This window comes from Phaethon aethereus (genome assembly GCF_964289735.1).
Source record: "Phaethon aethereus genome assembly, chromosome: 2".
Classification (NCBI taxonomy): Eukaryota; Metazoa; Chordata; class Aves; order Phaethontiformes; family Phaethontidae; genus Phaethon; species Phaethon aethereus.
The window spans coordinates 98,323,277-98,345,707 of record NC_138582.1 but is presented as its reverse complement, the minus strand read 5'-3'; the positions used below and the strand labels follow the sequence as shown (position 1 = coordinate 98,345,707).

Below are 22,431 nucleotides of genomic sequence, written 5' to 3'. Positions count from 1 at the left end.
TTTACTTAGAATCGATCATTAAATGTTTTTACATTTGATAAAGGTATTAGCAGTATACTCGAAAAAGCCAGTATATGCATCAGTTTCGTGGCTAAATCATGATATTTAGTTCATTTTTTATTTCTTCGGTATTTAATGGACAAGTTTTGCAGAAAAACTTCATGTTGTCAACACAGGGGTCAAAATTGGACCGCTCTGTATATTCTTTTTAAGCAAAAAAAGGCTCAATATCAATGCTATTTTCCTCCCCTTTTTTCTTTCTATTTAAAACAAACTAACATCCTTCACAGGATTGTCTTCTCTAAGCTGCATAAGGTGTTCAAATGTTAAGAGCTCTAATGAATTCAGGGGTTTGCTAGTCAGAAGGAACAATGAACACATTGTTTTCTACTGCCTTCTTCATTGGGCGTTCATACTGCAGGGAAGGAAAAAAGATAATTAAAAACATTTCAAAAACTTATACAAACATTTAGATTGCATAAGAAAAGAAACTGTAGAGAACCTAGAAGCACATTTAGATTCAGCTTTTCATTCTCAAGCACCTAGCCTGGAACAAGATGCTATAGGATGAGCAGCTCCCATGATACGATTGCTCCTTCCTCAGCCTTGCCCCTCTTTAAAGGTGTCCTTCATCAGGAGCCTGAGTCCCTGAGCAACCCTGTGCTCCTAATGGAAACTTCTCCCTCTGCAAAGGGATACCAGCTTGAACAACTAAGGGAAACAAGCCCTCGGTTTTCAGCATCTTTTCTAAAATCCCAGGCCTGCTCTCCTGTAGTGACCACGGACATAGCTGTCCCTTTGACACAGGGAGCTTTCTTCAGCTCTGTGCGGTGCAGAGACACAGCTTCGCACACGTCATCGCAGTCCCCTGTCTTATTACAGGAATGCCAAACCCCCAAAGTCATCACGTCTGTGCGTAAAAGCTGGAACAGCAGCAGTAGCAAATACACACGTGATGGGATGGACAAGGTGGAAACTAAGCATTGTATCAAAGTTCGAGTATTCAGCTTAACCTACAAATTAAAATGAGGGCTTAGGTTAGTTAGATTAAACTCTAAAGAGTTTAACAGCTTAAACAGAATGTTTAACTGGGATCCAAGGTAAATGAATAAATTTGAATTTTAGAAATCAAACTTGGAGGCATCAAGGTTAAGTGTTGCCAGATCCAAAAATCAGATGAGAGAAAGCATGCAGGGTGCTGTTAGGCTGCAGGTCTCCTAGCCATGGGATGTCATGGATGCACAACTCCAAGGGCAAGTGGGACAAAGTGACAGAAGAGAACTGCACTAAGGGTCAGCACAGAAACCAGCCCAGGATGAAGGAATCCCTGAGGTATGAACCCAGGAGAAGCATCACTACCTACAGGGTCTTTGTCCTTACCTTCTCCTTTAGGCAAGTGCTTTGTGACCACTCTCCCCTAGTCCATAGCAGGGCAAACACCACTTTCTCAATGCTTTCCATACATCAGGACCGGGGGTCCCATAAAGAACCAGCCCCACAGATCAGCTAACCAAAGGTTTCCCCTCCTAGGACTTCAGTTTCACCTTCTCACTTCCAACACTTATCAGTCAGGCCACAGCTCAGAGCTGCTCGTGTCCTGCACATACCGTTGTATTCTGGATAGTGTCCGCAAAACTCCTTGCTGTTTCACCCAGGGCCGAGTCAACAGATTGAATTCTGGAAGAAAAGTGAGCTTGGCTAGTTTGTGAAGTGTTAGTAGTTACCGATGAAACTCAGAGATATTAAAATAATAAAAATTTATTTTATTATTAAGATAATAAAAATGAACCTCAGTATCCCCCCTTTTGTAGCTTTTTACCCAGCCTTTGTACCAACAGTATCTTTTGTATAGGAAAAGATCACCTCCTTCCACCTCCTCTAACCCCTTGATACAGATGTGATCAGAGAGTGCACCTTGTTCCAGATGCTGGTACAGGTCTCCTGAAGTACATGCCTGTCCTGCACAACTTCCCATGCAGAGAGCACCTTATTGCACCCTAGTCCCAATTCAAAACCCTCACAAGTTTGCAAAGCTTTCAGCAATGGACACCAAGTGGAGATGCCATGCTGGCTTCAGAATACTTCCCGGTATACCAGCGAGGGTACCACCAGCCTGACTAGTGCCCTCTTTGAGCATCAGAGGACTTGTGAGCACGCCAGACGTACCTTTGCTTTTGCTGATTGCAGAAAGAATTCAGTTTCAGCATCTGAGCATTCCAGAAGTCCTGAAAAGAGCCCCAAAGAAAACCCCCATTACTTGGGAAGGGGTACTTCTGTGGGCTGGCACATGAGAAGTTTTACGCACCACTGCGTCTTTCTCCATGTTTGCCAAGATTTGAGTTTCCTTCTCAAGACTGGCAAGCTCTTCAACAACAGTCTTCTGGAAGGTCTCCAGCTTGCTCAGCCTAGCGATGGAGAATAGAAACAAGTTTGACACTGAGGTGTGGTAGCACAAGACAGATGACAAGCCCCTCAGCACCAAACCTGCCTTTAGGCAGAAGCAAACATCCTTTCTGAACTACACGGGGCAGTTTTGTTCTCAGGGATGTCACAGAGCACGTGAATAGCTGTACCAGGTCAAACTGAAGATGAGTTTAGCTAAATAGCCTGTCTCAAACAGCAGCCAGTAACGGAGGCCCAAGACAGAGCGTACAACAGGGTTCCCAGTGCAGTGCTTGCCCTGCATAGTCTTCCAGCCTCCAGGGATTTCAGCAGAGATTTCCCAAGCTGAAGACGGCATCTTGGCACAAATAACCTCTGATGGTTTTTCCTACCGTGGGTTTCATATACACGTACAGTGTTGTCACAGGATGCCAACGGTTTCTAAACCTCAACCAGCAACACCCTGCTTTGCTTGGGTTTGCTACCCTTCCCCCGGCAGCGGGACGCCAAGCCGTCATCTGATGGCGACTTTAGACACTGCCCTTCCGGGGCAGGACAGGCTTGGCACAGCTCTGCCCCTGCTGTCCTGCGGCTCTGGTTACTTAGTTAATAACATCAAAGCATGGCAGCAGCTCGTTACCATCAACTCCTGTCTTCCACCCCAAAACCTTCCCTGGTTTTGTTTTTGGAACACCAACTTCTCCATGTACCTTAACGACAAGCAAATTCTGCTCATAGATACCCTATCGATACCAGGGATCTTGCACTTTAAAAGGCTACTATTTCATACTATGTTTTACCTAGATCCCGCAAACTGAATGTGTAGTTGATGTGGAGGCCTGATAGGCCTTACTCATATCTTAGGCTGTGCTTGTATTTTGCTTATAACAAATCCATAACTATTACATCTGATTTTTTTATTTAGCTCCTCTCCAAGAAATTTGACAACCCGTAAAGCAAAATGACCTGCTTAAAGCCCCTTCTGGTGGCTGCCTGTAAAGTCCACTAGCCGGCATTTGTTTGACACACATGGAAACTATCTATGGAAATGGGTCTATAACAGCCTCCTTACTTACTTTCTTAATGAAGTGGTGGAGAAGAAAAGTCAGACTCTCATTTAAAACATGTAGAAAAAGAAGCTATAAAGTGTAACAAGAGGGTTGCTTGCTTTGCGTTAATTAATCCACCCGCTCTCCCCTTACAGGAAAAGCAGGGTAAATCACAGGAGCTACACTTCTGAAACGTTTCTTACAGAAAAGCAAGAGACACACACAAAAGCTACGTTGCCTTATGAACTTAATAAGTGCAGCACACGACTGTCAGGTTTGCTTGCAGAGAGGCATTCCTTTTCATATCAATTAAAATTTACAGAAAGCTGAAGCTGTTTCCAGCCAGCAGCAGACAGCTTACCTGCACTCATGTATCTGGCTCAGCAGGGTGGACACATTCTTCTCTGAAGTCCTCAGGGCATTCTGTGCGCTGGTCTCCATCTTTTTGTACCGCAACTAACCACAGGACACACCGTTAGGAATGGGCAATGGGCCAAGACGAAATCTAGAAGTCTAGTTTGCAAAACCTTTCCCTGGAAAGCAAACCCCTCCACAGGCTGCCATTCAGCTTAGCGGAAACCATCTTAAGTCAAATTTAAAATGAAGCCAGATGGCACATAGGCAGGAAACTGCAAATATGAACTGATTTCATTCAGCCACACTAGTTATACCAACAGACCTCTATGTAACCCATGCAACTTCAGATCAGGGTCATGTTACCCAGCCAGCAAAGAAGTGAGCTTCACCCATACGCCCAACACACTTAACAACTGCACAAAAACAGGTTTTTGTTAGCACCGCTTCAGATCAGCATTAATGCAACCTGTGTACGTTTTGATCATAACCCATTTCTAAATGCAACCACCTCCAGCCTTGATTCAAGGACTTAATGCCAAAAGTTTACTGTGAACACCTAGCACCAGCTCAGAAAATCATGGTTGCATGATTACAAAGTGCTGATCCAGTAGAGATCTGCCCTGCCACATCTGGTTTGTTCAAAGCTTTTAAACCATGAGAAGATTTTGTAATGGGTCAGATCCCGTCCTCTCATATTAAACTTGGTTTAAATCCATGTTACTTGTTATAGCTAAACCAACAGTGGCAGTTGGTTGCTTGCACTGCATCTCAAGTTGAGTGAACCAAGGATACACAGCTTACTACCAATTGTGCAACCAACACCTCCATGTACCATTAACCTCAAAGACACTAGCATTTCCTCAAGAACGTACACAGGTTCTAGTCAATAGGTGCAGTCTGTATTGCCTTCTGGTTTTTCATTATGAAAAAGTTGCACAGTCCTACATTGCAGTGAAACTACGCTGCACTCCAAAAGGGAGTTTTTGTATTTTTGATACATGCCCATGAGGACAATGGCCCACAGCTCCAATGTAGGTACACTGTCACTGTGCTGGGTTACATTGCAAAAAGCTTTGATCGCTTCCCTCTGAGTATTTCAAATGCCTAACCAAATCTGATGTTCCAACATATAAATAAGACAAAAAAAGGAAAAAGCTAATTAAAACTTCCTTTACGCCTTCCCTGTAACACTTCTCAGAGAATGCAGGTTGTGCAGAATACTTCTAAGAGCTCCAGGCTAACAGACACTGCAGCCAAAACCCTGCTCTTGGGCACAAAAGATAGATGGGATATTTGCACCAACTCCCCTGGCGATAAAAAAAGGTAATTTCATGTACTATGAGAAAAGGCCACATACAGCGCACATGTTAAGAGAGCGCACATTACCCAGAACAATTTCTTTAGGTGGCCGATAAAGCTTTCAAATGCAGTAATCACCCCTGAATCACTGAAGTCTTCACGTAGCATCTTGGTAAAAAATGCATCATCCACACTATCATCCATTTCCTGACCTAGGAGAAAGTGTATGCCCAGTTAGTGCCATGCTGGAGGGCTTATTGGGTTATAAACCCTACTGCTACTAAAGGGTTTGTTGTTCATGTGAACGACAACATTTGTTATAGAGCTGGAATTTGAGTCTTGCTCTTCTAGAGCTCACAAGCAGGAGGGAAATTGCCCCAAAATGCATTGAGAAAGGCTTTTTTAGAAAGCAGCATGGAAGAAGAGGCACAATACTAGCCAAACACAAAGAGCAACATATTTACAGATAACGGAGAGCGGGGGGGGGGGGGGGAAATCACAGCACAAGGCGAGGCAGGGGGAAGGATTCAGGCCACGTTTTTCCCGTCTTCTACTTATTCATTGCAAAGAAAACCTAATCCCCTTCTGTTCGGAGTTAGCAGTGTTTTGCAGTTACTTTGTCCATTACCTGCATGCCTTTTTCTTTGTTGTTTCTGTTGTGTTTGGCGGGGGGCGGGGGTGTTTCTTTTTTGTTGTGTGGTTTGTTGGGTTTTTTAAAGCTCTGGACAATCACTATTCAGAAAGACTAGAAAGTGCTGGCATCGTTGAGCAGTTTCCCGAGTGGATTGTGGTTGGAGAACCCAAATTTCCTTATTCACACCTCTACATACGCGGTATCCAACAGCAGTGGTGCAAAACGTGCCTTCTGCCACATTTTGTATTTGGAGAAGATATCCTCCCTACAAATACCTGTCTTCAAGCTTCCACATGACTATGATTTCTACCATCACAAAAACCCCCCCCACACACCACACCCACTGAAAGCATTTAAACACTTCACCTTAATTGCCAACCTGACTTTACCTGTTTGGATCTCTTCTTCCTTCTCTACTGAATCAAAAAGTTTTCTTGGTTTATAGGAAGTGTCAGAGGACAAATGACTTGTTTCCCAGCTGGAAAGTTTAGGCTTTTTTATGACAGTGCCGCTAAATATATCTAGAAAGAGAATAGATGTTTCAGAACAGACCTGTTCTTTTGCATGAGGTATGTAGCAATACCCACCACCTACACAAGCAAAAACCACCACTGAAATTACCAACCCTACAGAAAAGCAGGCAACTTCATTTTAGGGTCTGGCATCACACTTACAGGACAGAGCAAGACTTCACCAGCAAGTCTCTTTCCTTGCAAAAGGGGGCAACTAGACTGCCTAGTGCTATGCAGATAACTGGAAAGCTATATATTTCCATCTTAAAGACAACTTCATTTCTTGCCCCACTATTCTAACCAGAAAGAAAACTCTTGCCCAGCTTCTTCCCCTTCTCTTTTCCAGCCCATGCTTACAATCTCTTTATGCTCATTTGCTCATGAGCTAATTTCAGCTGCTGCTTAAAAAAAAAAAAAGCATAAATACATAGGAGAGAAAAAACCTATTCAGACCCGTAACAGCCTTCTTTTCTGCAGCTTTACTGGAGTTGCCATACAATTACTTTTAACCCAGGAAAACCCTTAGGAATAGAGTGAGGGTGGCTGCAGCCCATGTTTTAAGGAAAACTCACAAAAAAGTCATCCCTTTGTCTCATTGCTCACTTTTCTGAGCATGAGGTATCTGAGTTTTACCAACCACCTCTCTGGAGTCTCCACAGGGCAGAAGGGTGATACAAACCCAGTACAAGGGGGACAGTCTGACCACAAGGAGCACACTGAAGTAGACTTAGGGTTCATGGAGCAAGTGTTCAAACACAGTCACAGACCACATCTGAAATTTCTGAACATAACCCTATTTCTGCCTTTGCGTGGTATCAACTCCTCTCCAGCTGTAAACAATGATAAAAATTAAGTCCTCAGCACTTCTCTTCCCCCAAAATTAAGCAGATGTGTTGGTGCCATGAAGTTATATTCTGCAAATGCTGGACAGGTAAGAAACGTATCAGCCATAAAAACACAAGAAAGGGAATGCTTTTTTCCAAGACTTAAGCTTCGGTGACTCAGTTCATAGTCACAACAATAACTTTAAGTCAGTCTCTCTCAGAACTACATCAGCACCCAGAATATTAGGATGAAGACAGCCCATTGCTACTCGACCTTCTTGAAGTTCAGTTGTTTTCAGTCACAAAGGAACTGTGCTGCAGTTTTGAATTAGTTTGTGCAAGTTCTGTTTCATTAAAGAAAGGTCCTTAAATGCCACTTACCTAAAAAGCTACAGCAGTAATAAGCATCAGTACCAGTCACCTTTTACCAAATGCTTATAATGATGGTGTACATCTACATTTTTAGGTATAAAGAAAGTCAACTTTCAGAGATACTTATTTTTTAAGTTGAAGTTGCACTGCACATCAAAAATTAGTTTTCATGTTTTCTCTTTTACTTATCTCACATATTTTTTTCTTGGGTTGGGTCACTAGTTTGTAAATCTCCAGCTCTTAATAGCTATGTTAATAAGTTCCCCTGGGGTGAACAACAGGATTTAAGAGTTAGTGATGAATTCCAGAATGCATATGAAAGCATCTTGCCATAGCCTGTCATGATACATAAAATGGAGAAATGGAAGGTATGTCTTATGCAAAAAGTAGCCTTCAAATACCAAAAAGCTCAGTGTCTACTCGTCTTTGAAAGAGAGCAACAGCTCTGTCAACACGCTTTTCTACTTTTTAAGCAGCTCTTCCATGTTATCGAGACTGACAAACCTGAGTCCTTCCGCTTAAAACTTTCTTCTTCTCTTGACAATTTGCCAGATGCATCATGAAACTTCTAAGGAGAGAAGGACAACAAAGTAAGAAGGTACCCAGCCCGCACTGCAGACTTGTCAAGGACTTGTCTAGTTATAGGAAGCCAAGCAACACGATGCACTGGTTTTAGATGAGAATTAGCCTGACGGCAGACCAGAAGGCTGCATACTGCACCTGTGTGGCCTTCTCCTCATCACTGGAATAGCCCTTGGTAGACGTATCTAGTAGTAGCAGACTCTCTTCAAGCTCCTCTGAGAGGGTTTCATCTGCATGAGAGATCAGTCAACCGACACAGGCAATAGAGATTGAATCCTGTACTGACTAGAAACCTCAATTTAGTGACATACATAGAAAATAAAAAAAATTTTAAAAAAATAAAAAAAAAAAGAAACCACCACCCTCTCTCTCTTCACACAGGGAAAAGACAGTAGCTCAAACTCAGTCCAAAGGCTCTTTTACTTCTGACTGCCTGTTAAGTTCATTCCTTCACCTCTCATTAGCCCCAGGTAATATTCTCCCTGCTCAAGAGACTTTATCTACAAACAATATCCGGCTCTCATAGCCATTACAAGAAATATTACAAGGCAGAATGCTTATAGAGAAAATGTGAAGGAAAGGCAAAATTTAAAAATAAAACACCACACCAGAAAAAACACACCCCCACACATATCAAAACAACTTTTCTAGTGCATTGGGGAAGATTAAAAAAGAAATACCAGCAAGATCCACAGTAGGTAAATCATCTCCCTTGGAGCTAGATGTGCTTTTTTTCCTTAGCATCTCCTTTTGAACTCTTTGACTTGATTCTCCCTGCTAAAACAAAACCAAGTCTAAGCATGTATTTTATTTAAACACTACTGCAGGAATAGGGTTTTGGGTTGTTTTTTTGGGGGGAGGGGTGTGTGTTTGGGCATTTTTTTGTTGGTTTTGGTTTTTTTAAACACACTAAGAGCAAAGACACACTTGAAATATGCCTAACATACTGATGGCTCCCTCCAACACTGAAGGACATCTATTCCCTGACGTTTAATGCATGCATAAGTTCTCCCTCTTGCCATGAGAGTTGTACAGTAGATGAAGTTTTTCATAAGCAGAATGCAAACATTTCAGTCAAAAGTGACAAGAAAAGGTTTCCAGGGGAAAATAAAAGCTTTTAATGCAACTACTAGTTCTGGAGAGTTTTTTCCCCCAAAAAACAACCTTCTGTATTTATATGGAGACATTTTCAAAACATTTAATTCACAGCACTTAACAGCTGGGCACTGGAAAAGCCTGGCATTACTAAACTGTATTTTATTTTGGTTTATGTATGTCTGGTCCACCAATTCTCCCATCAGTATAATCCATGGTTACTTTTCCCAGAGCTATAGCTGAAAGTAGAGAAGGGCAGTGCATGAACCAGGACTCAGCATGAGCACAGAACATGGAATAAAAGCCCCAAAAATTGCCAGCAAAATGCTGAGGAGCACATGAGCTTTTCCAAGGCACCAGCTGGCAGGGCAGAGGACAGCGTGGGGACACAGTCCGGTAGGACCTGACTAAGATTACTGCAGGTATTTGGAGAGGCAGCTCTAAATCATGACATGCCCCTAGAGCTGAACTTGTTCCTATTGGGAGTGACACCGCATCGCCCCAGGCAGCTGACACATCAAGCATGCCAATTCCTGCCCAATTTTTTGACACAGCTAAATCTGATAGTTTCAGTGCCACTTGCTTAGGGCTCACACAGTTGATTCTGTGAAGTTTCCCATGTTTTCCTGCTCTCTAGTAGACCAATGCCATCTCAGCAATACTTAGTAGACAAATTTGTCCATCAGAATATTTAAGAAGCAAGATAACACCAGTTCGGTTAATTCCCACTCATTTGTACATGTTTTGCGTATGTAATGTTTTTAAATTTGAGTCACATAAGCAAGACAGCTCTTTGTCTTGCTCTTACCTCCTTTGTCTGGTAGTCACTGCCACTACTCGTGGAAGACGCTGGAAGCACTGCAAGGAGAAAAGCACATCTAGTTATTGACAACTTAACTGTGTGCCTTACCCAGTTAAGGTTTGCATCACGGCTGGAGTAACTCAGTTTTGAGTTTCGCTTTCCAGGCATTTACAAAAACTTCACAATTCTTGCATTAAGCTTTGAAAAATCTTTTCTGACAAAGCTTCTAAATGATGCAAATGTACACAACTCGCGACGTGCAACGCAGTTGCCAAACAAGAGGGGCAGGCTCAGCAGCTCATCTGATGGTCCCCAAGCCCCAGCTGGGGTACGTGGGCTGGCACTGGAGTGAGAACGACAACTCCTGCAGAAACACAGTATAAAGCATAGTTTCTCCCTCAGCTTTCTTTTGCTTTTTCATCCCTGCAGAAACCAACGGCTACCTGAGCAAGGCTCATCCTCCATGAGAGGGACAGAGAGATCCCAACTGTTTCAGGGCAAGTTAGTTTGAATTTGGAGGTCCCAGCAGCAGACAGCCACGGAGCATGGACATGGGGGAGGTTTGCTGTTGGTCAAGCCTGAGTAGAGGATGCTATCAGAGATCATCACATCTGATTTTGTAAATCACTTGGAGTACAATTGGCCTGTCAGTGTATTAAAAAGGGGGGAGGGAAGCAGAGTGCCATGGTCTGCAAACTCTGTGGCTTTTCAAGGTTTATTCACCATGTCAATCATATTTCTGGAGAGATAAGGAGTGGAAAGTTGTAGGGAGGAGGTATGTCAGCTCCAGAGAGGCCTTCCTTCTCTTGTGTTCAAGAGCACCAACACAGCCATCAGCTCAGCACATATGGGCTCCTCAGCCTCATTACACAGAGGGCTGCACCCACACAGACATTTAGGTGCCCAGTTTCCACCAGGACGTTTCAATCCCAGTACTTTCACCAGAGGGAAGGGGACAGGAGCCTGGTTCTTCAGGCACAAGGGTGCACAATGCACCTCCTCCATGCAGCACCCCTTGCTGCCAGCCTTGAGCTCTCTCTCTCCTACTAAGTTCAGGACTCAGCCAAATGCTCCTTCTCAAACCATCATCAGCCATCTCCTTATGTGCAGTACAGTATGTCGCGCATAGCTAACTGTCAACAGAGGACCAAGCTTACCTTTTAATTTACTTCTCACCCTGGGTCTTTTTCGGGTATAGTCAAGAGATTTTGGCAACGACCATTTTTGAGAGTCAAGGATCCAGCTTTTTTCACTCTGACCAGCACTTGTATTTTCATTGTTGCTTTCAGAGAAAAGATGCTTCCTGTAATTAGACTAAAGATACTATTAAGAGTGATTTCTGCTCAGTCAGTCCCCTCTGTCTACTCAGAAGTCCCCCAACCCTTCCCCTTCATTTACTACCAAATTATCCCATTTCTTGTCCAGACAGTGCAGCACCTGAAGCATTTTAAGCTGTGAAATCTGCCAAAACAGCAACAGTTAACTGCCAACCCAGCAGTATAAAAACACCAAGAGGCAGATGCTTGTCCTTTGCCAACATGGGTTTTACAGCATCCTCCATCTCACGCTCCCCCTCCTCCTGCATCCAGATAAAAGAGCTCTTGCAAGGAGAAAAGCCTCAGCTTGCCTGAGCTGCAGCCAAGAGCACAGCCAGAAGAAGAATGAACACGGGCATTTACTCGCTGGTCTGGCAGTCCTGGTGCATCCTGAGCACTGCTTTCAGTAGCAACAAGCAGACTATTTTGAGGCTACCAGGCTCACATTCCTCCACCTCCACACCAGAAAAGCCTGAAACTTCAGCCTCTTTAAGAGTGCAACCAATTTTACAGGTGGATACGCACAGCAATCAAAGGCTTTTGGGATGAAAAAGTACAGATGACCTACCGTCCTTCTCTCGAGCTTTTTTGCTTCCTCGTTCTTGTTTCCCGTTTCATAACTCCTGCCAAGTAACCCACAAAGACTCAAGTTAGACTAGCAGATGCTGCGATAGCACATCACAGCAGTGCAGAAGGGGCACAGCCAAATAGCAGCAGCAGGGAGTTCCTTAAGAGATCAGCCAGACACCCAAACTGTTAACACACAGTCATTAGCCGAGATTTTCTTCTCTGGTTGGTTTCTGAAAGTAGCAATCCAGGGATACCTGGAAATTAGCACTTTTAAAAAGAAAAAATAGGCTACATACTTAGAGGTGGCAAGTCCCTGGCAGCTTCCTGTAATTGGAGATGCCCAAAGCAAGACGACAGAGGGTTCAAGCATTTTTCAAAAATTAAATCAGTAATTTAGGCACATGATAAGGGAAGGGGGATGTTTAAGAGTCAAAGTCTTATTATTGTCAAAGACGACAGGAGTCATTATTCTCTCTAGCAACTTTTATATTCTCAGGCGCTGTTTCAATATTGATAACATCCACAGATACTGTGGTAGCTAAGCAAGGAACTGTTTTCTTAGAAACATCACACAGTCTTTTTGAACCCAACTTCAAAACAGCTTAACTAAGTCAATTAACTCTTTTTTCACAGAGAAAAAGGTTCATCAACGGTGCATGTATAATCCTGTACCTCTTATTTTGTGAAGAAACTTTCTGGCCAAGAATCTTTCCTTTGGCTTCAGCAACCTAGAAGAGAAGTAAGTCCAATAACGGCATAAAATAATCTACAAAATTAAAACTTATCAGAACTCAGAACGGCTAGAGGAAGAATGAATCATGAGTCCAGCATGGAAATTCAACTTTTTAATGGAGTGGGATTTGTTGATCGAAACAGTGTCCTAAGTTATAATGGATAAACATTCGTTATATCTTAAACGAGGTTACTTTCTCTTTTCCTTGCTTTATGAAAAATGCTTATATTAAGCAATAATGTCCTAAGAAACATCATTTTAAGCAATAAGGCCGCTAAGCGGCAGTGGCGCACGCTACCCGGGCAGACTTTGGACCGGGCTGCTGGGACACCGGCCAGGGTGCCACGAAGCGGGGTTTTATGCTGACACCCAGTGGCAGTAGCGAGGGCTGGACTGTGTCCAGTTTCCAGCAGTAATTTGAGGCGTCCCATTCAGTACCCATCGCCTCCGAATTAGCAGGCGGCAGTGACAGCACCCGCACTGGGGAAGAGGCTGAAAGCCAAAGGGTTTGTATGGTGGAGCCACCTTGGCAGAAGCCATCAGGAGGAAGTTTTCAGCTTCCTGGGAAAATCTGCACTGGTCAAAGTTTCAAAGCAGGCAGAGTGACACATTTCTTATCCAATTTTTCTAACAATCTGCAAATATAAGTCAAGCTGAATTTCTAACAGAAGTTTTGCAACTGGTTTAACCAGGAATTGCCAACACACCAAGTGTGACTCGAAACAGATTTCAGTCTCTTCTGGTGTAGCCTAGGAGTACAAAGCGAAGGACACTCAGCAATCTGCCTGCAATATTCACTAAATGCAAACAGAGTTTGGCCTTCAATCGCAAAGATATTCCACAGCCTCACTCAAGCCACAGTTCAAATTGCTATTGCAGTTGGTTTTATCATAAAGTACCTACCGCCAGCATGAGATTCAAGAAGTGATGAGCACCCTCCCTACCCCAAAAATGTATTTCCATGTAGAGCACCATACAGAAACACAGAAACCTCAGATTCCCCGTTGTCTGTTTTGCTATAACAGCAAGTCCATCCTTACTGCATTTCTGCAGTACGAGATATCCCCTCTTCAAGTTACTGTTCTCTGGTAGCTGCAGAGCTGGGACCTTAGTGCACCTCTGAACAGCTTCTGTCTCAACTTTACCTTTTCATGACTTGCAGAGTCTGAGTTTTCAAAGTCATAGATTTCCTTCCTGCAAGACAACATTTACATACATGGCAGTGACATACAATCATGAAGAGTCACCCTATAGAACTTCACTAAGAATACAGGGGGGATAATGTGGTTTGTTCCTGCCCCCCTTCCCACCTCCATTTATGAAAACTATTATACAGTAAATACTCGAATACTTTATATGCCTAAAAATGCTATTTCTTCAGCTTCTTAAAAAAAAAAAAAAGCAACTTGTTCCTTTCCTACTTAGTCTCCATTATTGTCTGTCTTCATTCTCACACTTTCTTTCAATTGTAAATTTTTAACTTTAAGAGAAATATTCAGAAGATACAAACAAGTTAGCCTATCCCTGTTTATGCAGTGGATGTTTTGTTCCCACATCACCAATAATAGTAGGTGGTAGGAAGAAATCATGAAAGAAAAGGTAATTGCAGAAGCACCTAAGAGGAAAAAAAATCTGTTTAATTCCCTTCTGAAAATTCTAAGATTTAGTGTTTGTTCTGTAATCACTTCTCTGTATGCATCTAGATTTTATTTTCATGTCTTCCAACATTTAAAATTAACTGTACCTTTATTTCTTTCTCCAAATCGTAACTATTTTTTAAAAGTCCTACAATTATTGCTCAACATACAGTACACTCTCTTCTTCTTACTAGTGAAAGGATAGGAAGACTAAAGAACTAAGCTCTTCTCGTTAAAACTTCCTGAAGGAGGGAAACGCTCGTTTTCAGATGAAACACTAGAGGGAGCAGAATGACCGGAGTAAATCCTTCTCCATCTCTAACTTCTACACTGCTACTCCTGTTTTACAACCAATACTTGCTGCATCCAGTTATTCGATGTTAAAACCCAGAACCTGTAGTAATGATGAAGGTTCCGCATCAATTTTCCCCATTCCTATCTACGGGCAATCAAAAAAAAAAAAAAAAGAAATCATTTAAACATTTGTTGTTGAGGTTCTTTTTAAGCGAAGAGCCGGTAGACTAATGCAGGACATCCAAGGAAGCCCTGGAACAGCCAGAACCGCAGCACAGATTCTCATGTACAGTTCATTCGCTCTCTCGCCCAGCAGCGGGCATTAACTTGCACACAACGCTTGGCAGAGAGCGCAGGAGGAGCGTCAACGACTTCCAGTGCTGCAGAATGCACATGGTTCTCAAACTCCCGAGTGCTTCTTCCTGCAGTGCCACTAGCTTTGAACACAAGCAAAGCAACGTATGGGAGCAAGGGAAGCGGACAGACAGAGGAACAGCCTGTCCTGGAACTCTAGGACACATGATGCCAGAAACCTGGGACAGTATCTGAAAAAGCTTAGGTATTTGTGAACGAAGCTGTCGCTCGTAACTCAACTCACTGGGGGATGGGAGCGTTACGGCTGGGTGAGGAAAAATGGAAGAGCCTACATGACGTAGTGTCACAGAGGTGAGGGCATTTTTGGCAGACTAGAGTTAGCTTCTGAAGTCTTTATTGCTTTGGGGACCCAGAGGTTCCCAGAGAGACAAGTTATAACCCTTGATGGTCTCCTGCTTGTTTTGTTAATTGTTCTGTTCAGACAGCCCACCCTGCGGGCACTCCCTCCCCCTCTTAGTGCCAGAAATGGTCTAAAAATCACCTGGTACCCCAGTCCCTGCATGGGCACAGGCCTTGTGTCTCATACCTGCCTTCAGTCCTCTGCTTGGCCAAACTTGTTTTTCTGTTTCTCTTTTTCCAGGTAACATCGTTCTGAAAAGGAAAAGAGCTGCAGGATCTGAAACCACGATACACAAAGTCATGTTCTTACCCTAGAGCCCGCTAAAAGCGGAGATAAAGAGTGACAGGAAACATCATGTCACAACAGCCGTCCATCTCTATTTCCTGCAGCTATTTCCTACCAGAGAGTAGGAGAATCCCAGAGCTGAAATTGGGGAGCCAAGGGGGTGAGGATACAGAAAGAAGTAGTTCAAAAGCTTTGAATTCATTGTGCAGTAGGCAAGTGTTATGAAACCTTTGAACTGTTAGTTTAAAAATAAATTTTAAAAAAATCTAAACCTAGTACCTAGAAATGTAAACCTAAGAACAAGTCTAAACTGACATTTCTTACATAATCTAAGTACCTACTCCGAATTAAAATTATTGCTTTGGGAATGTCTCTCATGTAGTGCATAGATTATTTTTTTGGATACCTGGACACATCAGTAGAAATTTCCAAGTGCTCAAGTTGCCTAAAGAAACACAACTACCCATGGCTCCCAGGTACTTCTTAATTTACCCAGGTTGCAAGCTCTTAATGCCAGGAGTAGAGAGAGAGATCTAGTTTGGGAGGATCATTAGAGCCCAGGTACGAAACTGAATAAACATGTCTGTAGGCTTCCAAGAGTTGCTTCCTTCAGGAAGCAAATCTTTGCTCTTGCAGACGGCGCCCAAGTCTTGCGACATGCGAGTTTGTCCCACACAGAGCCAGGCTGGTTGCCCACACACCATGCTCCTGGACCTGGACACAAGAACAGCACACCACTGCCAGCTGAGCTTGCATTACTTGGTTGGGCCACACTAGAATGAGGTTGGCAACTGTTGCCTCCACAGCTCGCTCCTGCTGCCTAACAGCATGTTACATCAGGTACGAATGATGGTACGCGTGGGCTCAGGGCACTGCTCAAGTGCAGGAGTGGGTCAATCCATCCTAGCTGGCTTCTGCAACTCCACCAGAGCATTTCTTCCCTGCCCCATGTCTCTTCACTCAGGTGGGCCCCAAGGCAAACATACCTTTGGTGTTGGCTCCTCCATGGGTTCTTCTTCTAGGGTCTTCTCACTGAGGACAAGAGGACACATGAGGGGAATGCAGTGCTGAGGGGCTATTCATCTAAAGCCCAAAGAGTTGGTCTGTGAAGTACTAAGAGAAAAGAAAACTTGCACCAATTAGCATCAAAGCAGAGGTTTAAAAGGCGTGTAGGGAAGAAAGCTAATCAGTAGCTCTACAGAAGTCCAACTCGTTAACTAAGTGAAATGCTGTCCTGCAAAGCTCTGGAAAAAGGTATTACTAATACCAAGGTGAAACTCAAATTCACATGCTCTTTCACCAAAGTAACAGTCCTCATTATGAGGTGAGCTGAAGTTAAACACTCTAATACAGTTGTATGCTGATCTTGTATTTGGATTATATCAATGATAAGAGAGAAAAAGTCACACCAAAGCAGCAGCCAAGCCAGTAACCAAGCATCATTCTCCAACTCCAAAGTGCTGTAACTCTGGGCAACCAGCCTTGCTAGCCAGGGTGGCAAATCAGAATCTATTTTTCAATTTAATAACTGATGGAATAAACCTCAATCACATGCACTAAAACCCCAGGGAAAGGAAAACAAAAAAACAAAACCAGAAAAAAACCCCACCTCGTAACTTTTCATCTGCGATACACTCACCTAGGCTTAGCTTTCATCCTTGGAGATGGAGTTTTGGACTTTTTTGCTGAAGGAGACAAGGAAACTACAGCTTCACCCTCAGGAGCTACTATTAAACACTTCATCTGCCTTTGCTGCAAGGCCCACAAAAGCAGAGCCTTCACTGTGTCACCTGGGTGACACTTAATTGGGTCAGACTTAAGGAGTTGAAGGGAGCCATGCCTGACCTGAGCCTTGGTTGGCATCTTCCATATCAGTCTGCTGGCTCATTGGAATCACAGTGACACCAGAGTTAACCATTTTCTGCTCAGAAACACGAAACCATGAACAGAGCATGAATATGACCAATAAAGAAGTAGGGTTTTTTAGGAACAGAGAATTTCAGTGCTCGCCTGCGGCAACAGCTGGATGACAGGTTCATCGTTAGCCAGACAAAAACACTTCTGGTTGCATAAAAGTGTTACTGTGTGCTTCACACTATCCCCCCTTACAAGAGCGAGTAAAATCTCTTTTCTTGTTAAAGTAGTTTTGCCATTATTGCAGCTCTAGAGGCAAGTGTTTGGGCTGACTTCCCACCAATATAAGACAGAGTTTGAAAACATTGTCGATCTGGGTACAAACTCGTTTTCTTTGAAAGAAGGTTTTAACCACACTTATTAAAAAAAAAAGCAGACTGGAGGAGGGGGAAAATGGGCATAAGGGCTGTTTCGCCATACACCAATCACTTACTGCTACAGTGCCTGTTAACTGCTGGCCGTGCTGAGAGGCTAAGTTGTCTGATAGAGCCTCCACGTTTTCAGAGTTTGAAGGATCTTCCCTCCTCTGTGGGTTAGTGGACTCAGATATCACTGCAGAACAGCAATAGGGGTGAGAAAGTTGTTGCAATAATTGAAGACATGCACACACGCACCCCTTTCCGTTCTCACACATGCACATAACGGTGCAACTTACTAGGTGCAAACATCAACATCATATTTGATAGAACAAAATCATCAAGCATCTCCAAATTACTTAGTGAAGAATTGCAATACTAAATAAACAGCATCTTGAGCCTATCCCTTCTAAGCCCCTCATACTATATGAATATATATAAGCTTATCATCTTATTGCTACCTTGACTCTTCGCTCTGGAAGACATGGAACAACCCTTGATCCCAGCAGGTTCTTCTACCATCTGTTTCCCTCCACTGAATCTCAACCAGGCAACGCAAAAGTTGTTTCACTGCAGATGAACTACCTTCTTGCCCCCACTCCTTGATTGCTCCAAGTAGTAGTGCCCTCTACTACTACACTTTGTACCTCTGTGTGTGCTTCATGGTGGCCACTGATGAAGGAGCACCTTCACCTGCACCTCCAGAATCTGGAGGACTTTCATTCTAGCTCATTTTGGGTTGTAACTGGAGAAAAATTGAAAGAACTACTGAAGAAGTTACTATCTCAAACATTGAGCTGGAAATAGCTTTTTCAAGTGTTTACCTGCAGAAATCTGAAATGCACAGTAACTAAGAGGAAAGTAAAAATCTGCTTTTAACATCATCACAGAAAGAATGCTACCTAAGAGCTCTTCAAACTTGTGATTCATTTCCAAGACAGTGGGTGGTAGCAGTAGAAAAAGAGCTGTGAGTTCATCATCTTAGAAGATGTGGAAATATCTGTTAAGCAAGTTACACCAGAAAGAGTAATAACTTTAAAAACAGAAATACAGCCGGTTTTGCAGCAAGGACATAACCCAGCCTTCAAACAGAAAAATAAATTTAAAAAATAAAAAGTAAAAAGTCACTGTACGGAAAAAAAACACATCCAAATTAATATGGTACTGAAATTGAGCCAAGGAAACATTTCCTGTTTATGATCAGTTTTGGTCATGCATATCTTGCTTTTGTGCTGAAAGCAGGTTTTCCTCAAACTGTGGGTCATGGCCTTGGTAGGGACTTGCAGAAGAATGTCAGAGCAGGATAAAGGGAAAGGAAGAAGCTATTTTCTCTTCCCCTCAGACCATTGCTGGGCTTGGACATTCCTTTGGGTCAGGCACCCAGTTGTCACACCTCTACTTCAGGCTCTGTGTTCCCTCTACATCTATCACATTTGGAACAAAATTAAACTCAGTCAAACGATCCTGGAAGGAGACATCTTGCAGGAGATGTTCACCGGTGGTGCGGGAAATGACACCATTTGATCATGGAAAATTCAATGTGCCCAATTCAAACAAATACAAAGCACGGGCTGTAGGCTGGCGGGAGGGAGATGTTGCAAGTCCAGCTGTGAGCCTTTCCTACCGTAAGGCAGGTGGCTACGTTTGTAGCTGGGGCGCACGCAGGCAGCCCTGTGACGCGACACATTTACGGCGGCGCCCACGATGCCGCTGCGCGCGGCAGCGGGTCACCTCCTGCAGAGAGGAGCTGTGCCGCTCGTCTCCCTCTGCAAACGGGGACCACAGGTGAGCATTTCTGCTCCCTCGGCTGCACTTCCACAACAGCACCAGCCATCTCCAGGCATCGTCCACCCTGCGTGGGCCGACAGGACCGGAGGACACCGTTCGCTATGGCGACATGTTGTCAGAAAGAAACGGAAGTCGCCTCCCTGCAGGAAGCCTTGGTAGAGGCCGCGCCACCACACGCGCACCCCTGCTACGCCGAGGAGAGCACGTCAAGTGCCAAGGTGCAAGCGCTGGTCCATCAGAGGACCTGTGCTTCCATGGGCACGCAAATGCCACAGTCCTCTCCCGTGGGGAGTCTCCCACAGGCATCTGCACAGCCAGACCAGGAGCCACGCACAGGGCAAGGAGGGGAAGACAGATGGGTGCATCCCACCGCACCCGCAGGTGGAGAAACACTCCTGCACACCCTTTGCATGTCAGAGGTCCTGCCAGCAGCCCAGACGCGCCTTGCCAGGCTACCTGCCAGCGCACGGATCCAGCCTCCGCCAGTGGTTCCCCTGCAATCCCTGCAGCCCACGGCCACCGCGCCCCATCCTCACCCCCTGGGCTAGAGGGACTCGGCATCCACCAAACACACCAGTTACCAAGCTCACGAGATATGAACAGTAGAAGATTGAGCTTTGGGATTGCCTTTTTTTTTTTTTTTTAAAACATGGTTAACTGCAAGTTGTGGACTGCAAGTGCAGAAACTCATTTTAAAAGTGAACTATTTAGACTTCATAAAATAAAATAATAATTAAAAAACCCACCTGCTTCATTCTGCCTGGCTTGCTTCCCAGCGTGGACAGATTCCTCTTCAGCCACATTTATCTGTTGGTGTGAATTAATCTCATGTGAAAGTGACCTTAAAAAAAGTAGAATCCTTATCTAGTAAAGTCAGCTACTTAATAACAAAACTAGCAGTTGTTTATCACCAGCAACAAATAATCAGCACATCACTGGATGCTAGTTGAGTTGACCATTTGGAAATATCTCAGCTCCTGCAAGGGTAAGTGACAGCCACAATAGTATGACTATTGACTGTCACATAAGATTTTCTGCAAAACCTGTGGTCTGTGGATAAATCACAAGTTCAAAAATTAACCACATTAACATTTAACAGAAAAAGTCACACACATCCCCATGTCTTTACATTATCTTATTAAAAATTTGAAGTTTCAAAAGTACACCACTTTTAATCTAGAAGCACTATCTACAAAGTCAATCCAAGATTTGTGTCTTGTCACACCTCTTTTCTCCACATTCTTGTGTCAAAATTTGTTCATCCTGTGCAACATAACACTTTGATCTAACATAAGAGCACATTCATACTTCAGGTTAGGCAATTAAATGCCATAGTCTTTATTTACTAATTCAGCAACTCAGCAGAAGCAGCCATCGCACACTGACTGATTTAAAACCAGTTTAACCTTCTAGCTTCTAAACCATGAATTTGAGTCCCTTGAAACTTCTTTCCTAAAGTCTCGAATCTCTATTTCAGGCCAAAGCAAAGAACATCTATACAGGGAGTCACAAATCCTCAAGGGGAAGACGGATATATAATAAACAGACACACACCAAAAAAAAAAAAAAAATCCACAAAAACAACCCACAGAATTTTTTCCCAGTGTATATCAAGTAAAATATAGTTTAGAAAAGAAAAATAACTCACACTGAGAGCTTACCATCATTTTTTCATCTCCCAGGACTTTTCTAAGTATACTTAAGATTTCAAACTCAGCACTGAAAGATATTTTTATTTTTGTTGCTTCTGTTTTGTTAAAAGTAGCAGGCATCTTCATATAAATTTTAACAATCTTTTCTCCATCATTCTCTGCGTAAAAAAAAAAAAAGCAGTTAAACCTGGTTTAGAGCAAGACATTCAGTCTATCACCCCAAAAACTTTTAAATGTGTTTGGGGTTTTTTTTAAAAACAGTCTCTTTTACATCTTGCCCATGCTATTCCAATTACTGTGCTCACTTGTTTCTTTCTCACTGGATCTAGAAGACTATGCTATTCCCGAGCACATCTATGAACAGACCCCTCAACATGTCCTGCTTGGGTAGGGAGGGTAGGTTGTTGTGCTAAACAGGCCCACAGACAGTCCAACAAGCAGAGCTGGTGCAAGGTGACCATCGAAGTGCACGACGGAGAAGGGGAGACCTAGAACCTCTCTTCGGTGATGGTGAGATTTTAGGTTGACTCCCTGTGTCTTGTGGGCCCACAGCCAGGCAGAGGATTACACCAGTTGGAAAACCTTACCCTTCAGGCTGTAACTGCTGACTGCTTCTTTCGACAACCTCACAGAGTCCCAAAGAGCACCCTTTGAAAACCAAAGCCACCACATCAGAAGGGCTGAGCAAGCACCCACTGCGTTAGGCTAACGCAAAGCCAGCTGGGCTTCGCTGTTACCTCGGTACTGTCCACATAGAAAGTCACACTCTGGCTGCCGGCGTTGAAGTCGATCCAGAACTCCTCCAGCTTCTCATCCGATGGCTTCTTCACCTGGGGAAGTACAACAGCAGCGCTGCCGTTCCCAGAAAAAAAACCCCACAACTGCTGTATCAATCTCAGGTTTCTTTAACAAGAAAAAATTGGAAAAAGTTGCCCTACATATGCATACCTTACAGAAATAAGAGTTGGATCAACCTGCGAGTTGCCAGCCCGCTGCTCACCCACCCACCCAAAGTCAGACACCCCTCTGCACCAGCCAAGGGAAAGGCAGTCTGCGAACAACCACACGTTTGCGGCGGGAAAGAGTCCGTGAAAGTTTTCTGTGTTTCTGAGCACCTGAAATAAGCAGAGGCACGGAACCAGCCTTCCACTGACGTGGTTTTGATTCGATGCAACTGTCGGGAATGGTGCTACAAATACGTGTACTTAAAGACCAGTAAAGCAATCTGCGGGATCTGTAACTGCGGCTACGACCTCTCCTACG

General features: G+C 43.6%; 1 protein-coding gene across 1 annotated transcript in view; it reads right to left on the bottom strand.

The window, feature by feature from the left end:
* Positions 1-355: 355 nt before the first annotated feature.
* The window catches only part of SYCP2L (synaptonemal complex protein 2 like), a gene marked incomplete at its 3' end in the record, with an annotated part of 28,471 nt that continues 6,395 nt past the window's right edge, over positions 356-22,431 (bottom strand). The window contains exons 11-34 of the mRNA XM_081996457.1: positions 21,906-21,998; positions 21,756-21,816; positions 21,133-21,326; positions 20,263-20,323; positions 17,806-17,924; positions 17,310-17,379; positions 17,098-17,143; positions 16,445-16,490; positions 15,483-15,493; positions 13,673-13,721; positions 12,467-12,522; positions 11,793-11,847; positions 11,066-11,222; positions 9,915-9,964; positions 8,692-8,788; positions 8,150-8,241; positions 7,934-7,997; positions 6,111-6,242; positions 5,175-5,299; positions 3,793-3,887; positions 2,306-2,405; positions 2,167-2,225; positions 1,608-1,677; positions 356-415 (exon numbers count right to left, since the gene is read on the bottom strand). Of these exons, the coding sequence (XP_081852583.1) occupies positions 356-415; positions 1,608-1,677; positions 2,167-2,225; positions 2,306-2,405; positions 3,793-3,887; positions 5,175-5,299; positions 6,111-6,242; positions 7,934-7,997; positions 8,150-8,241; positions 8,692-8,788; positions 9,915-9,964; positions 11,066-11,222; positions 11,793-11,847; positions 12,467-12,522; positions 13,673-13,721; positions 15,483-15,493; positions 16,445-16,490; positions 17,098-17,143; positions 17,310-17,379; positions 17,806-17,924; positions 20,263-20,323; positions 21,133-21,326; positions 21,756-21,816; positions 21,906-21,998 (1,962 nt within the window). The remainder of the gene's footprint in view (positions 416-1,607; positions 1,678-2,166; positions 2,226-2,305; positions 2,406-3,792; positions 3,888-5,174; positions 5,300-6,110; positions 6,243-7,933; positions 7,998-8,149; positions 8,242-8,691; positions 8,789-9,914; positions 9,965-11,065; positions 11,223-11,792; positions 11,848-12,466; positions 12,523-13,672; positions 13,722-15,482; positions 15,494-16,444; positions 16,491-17,097; positions 17,144-17,309; positions 17,380-17,805; positions 17,925-20,262; positions 20,324-21,132; positions 21,327-21,755; positions 21,817-21,905; positions 21,999-22,431) is intronic.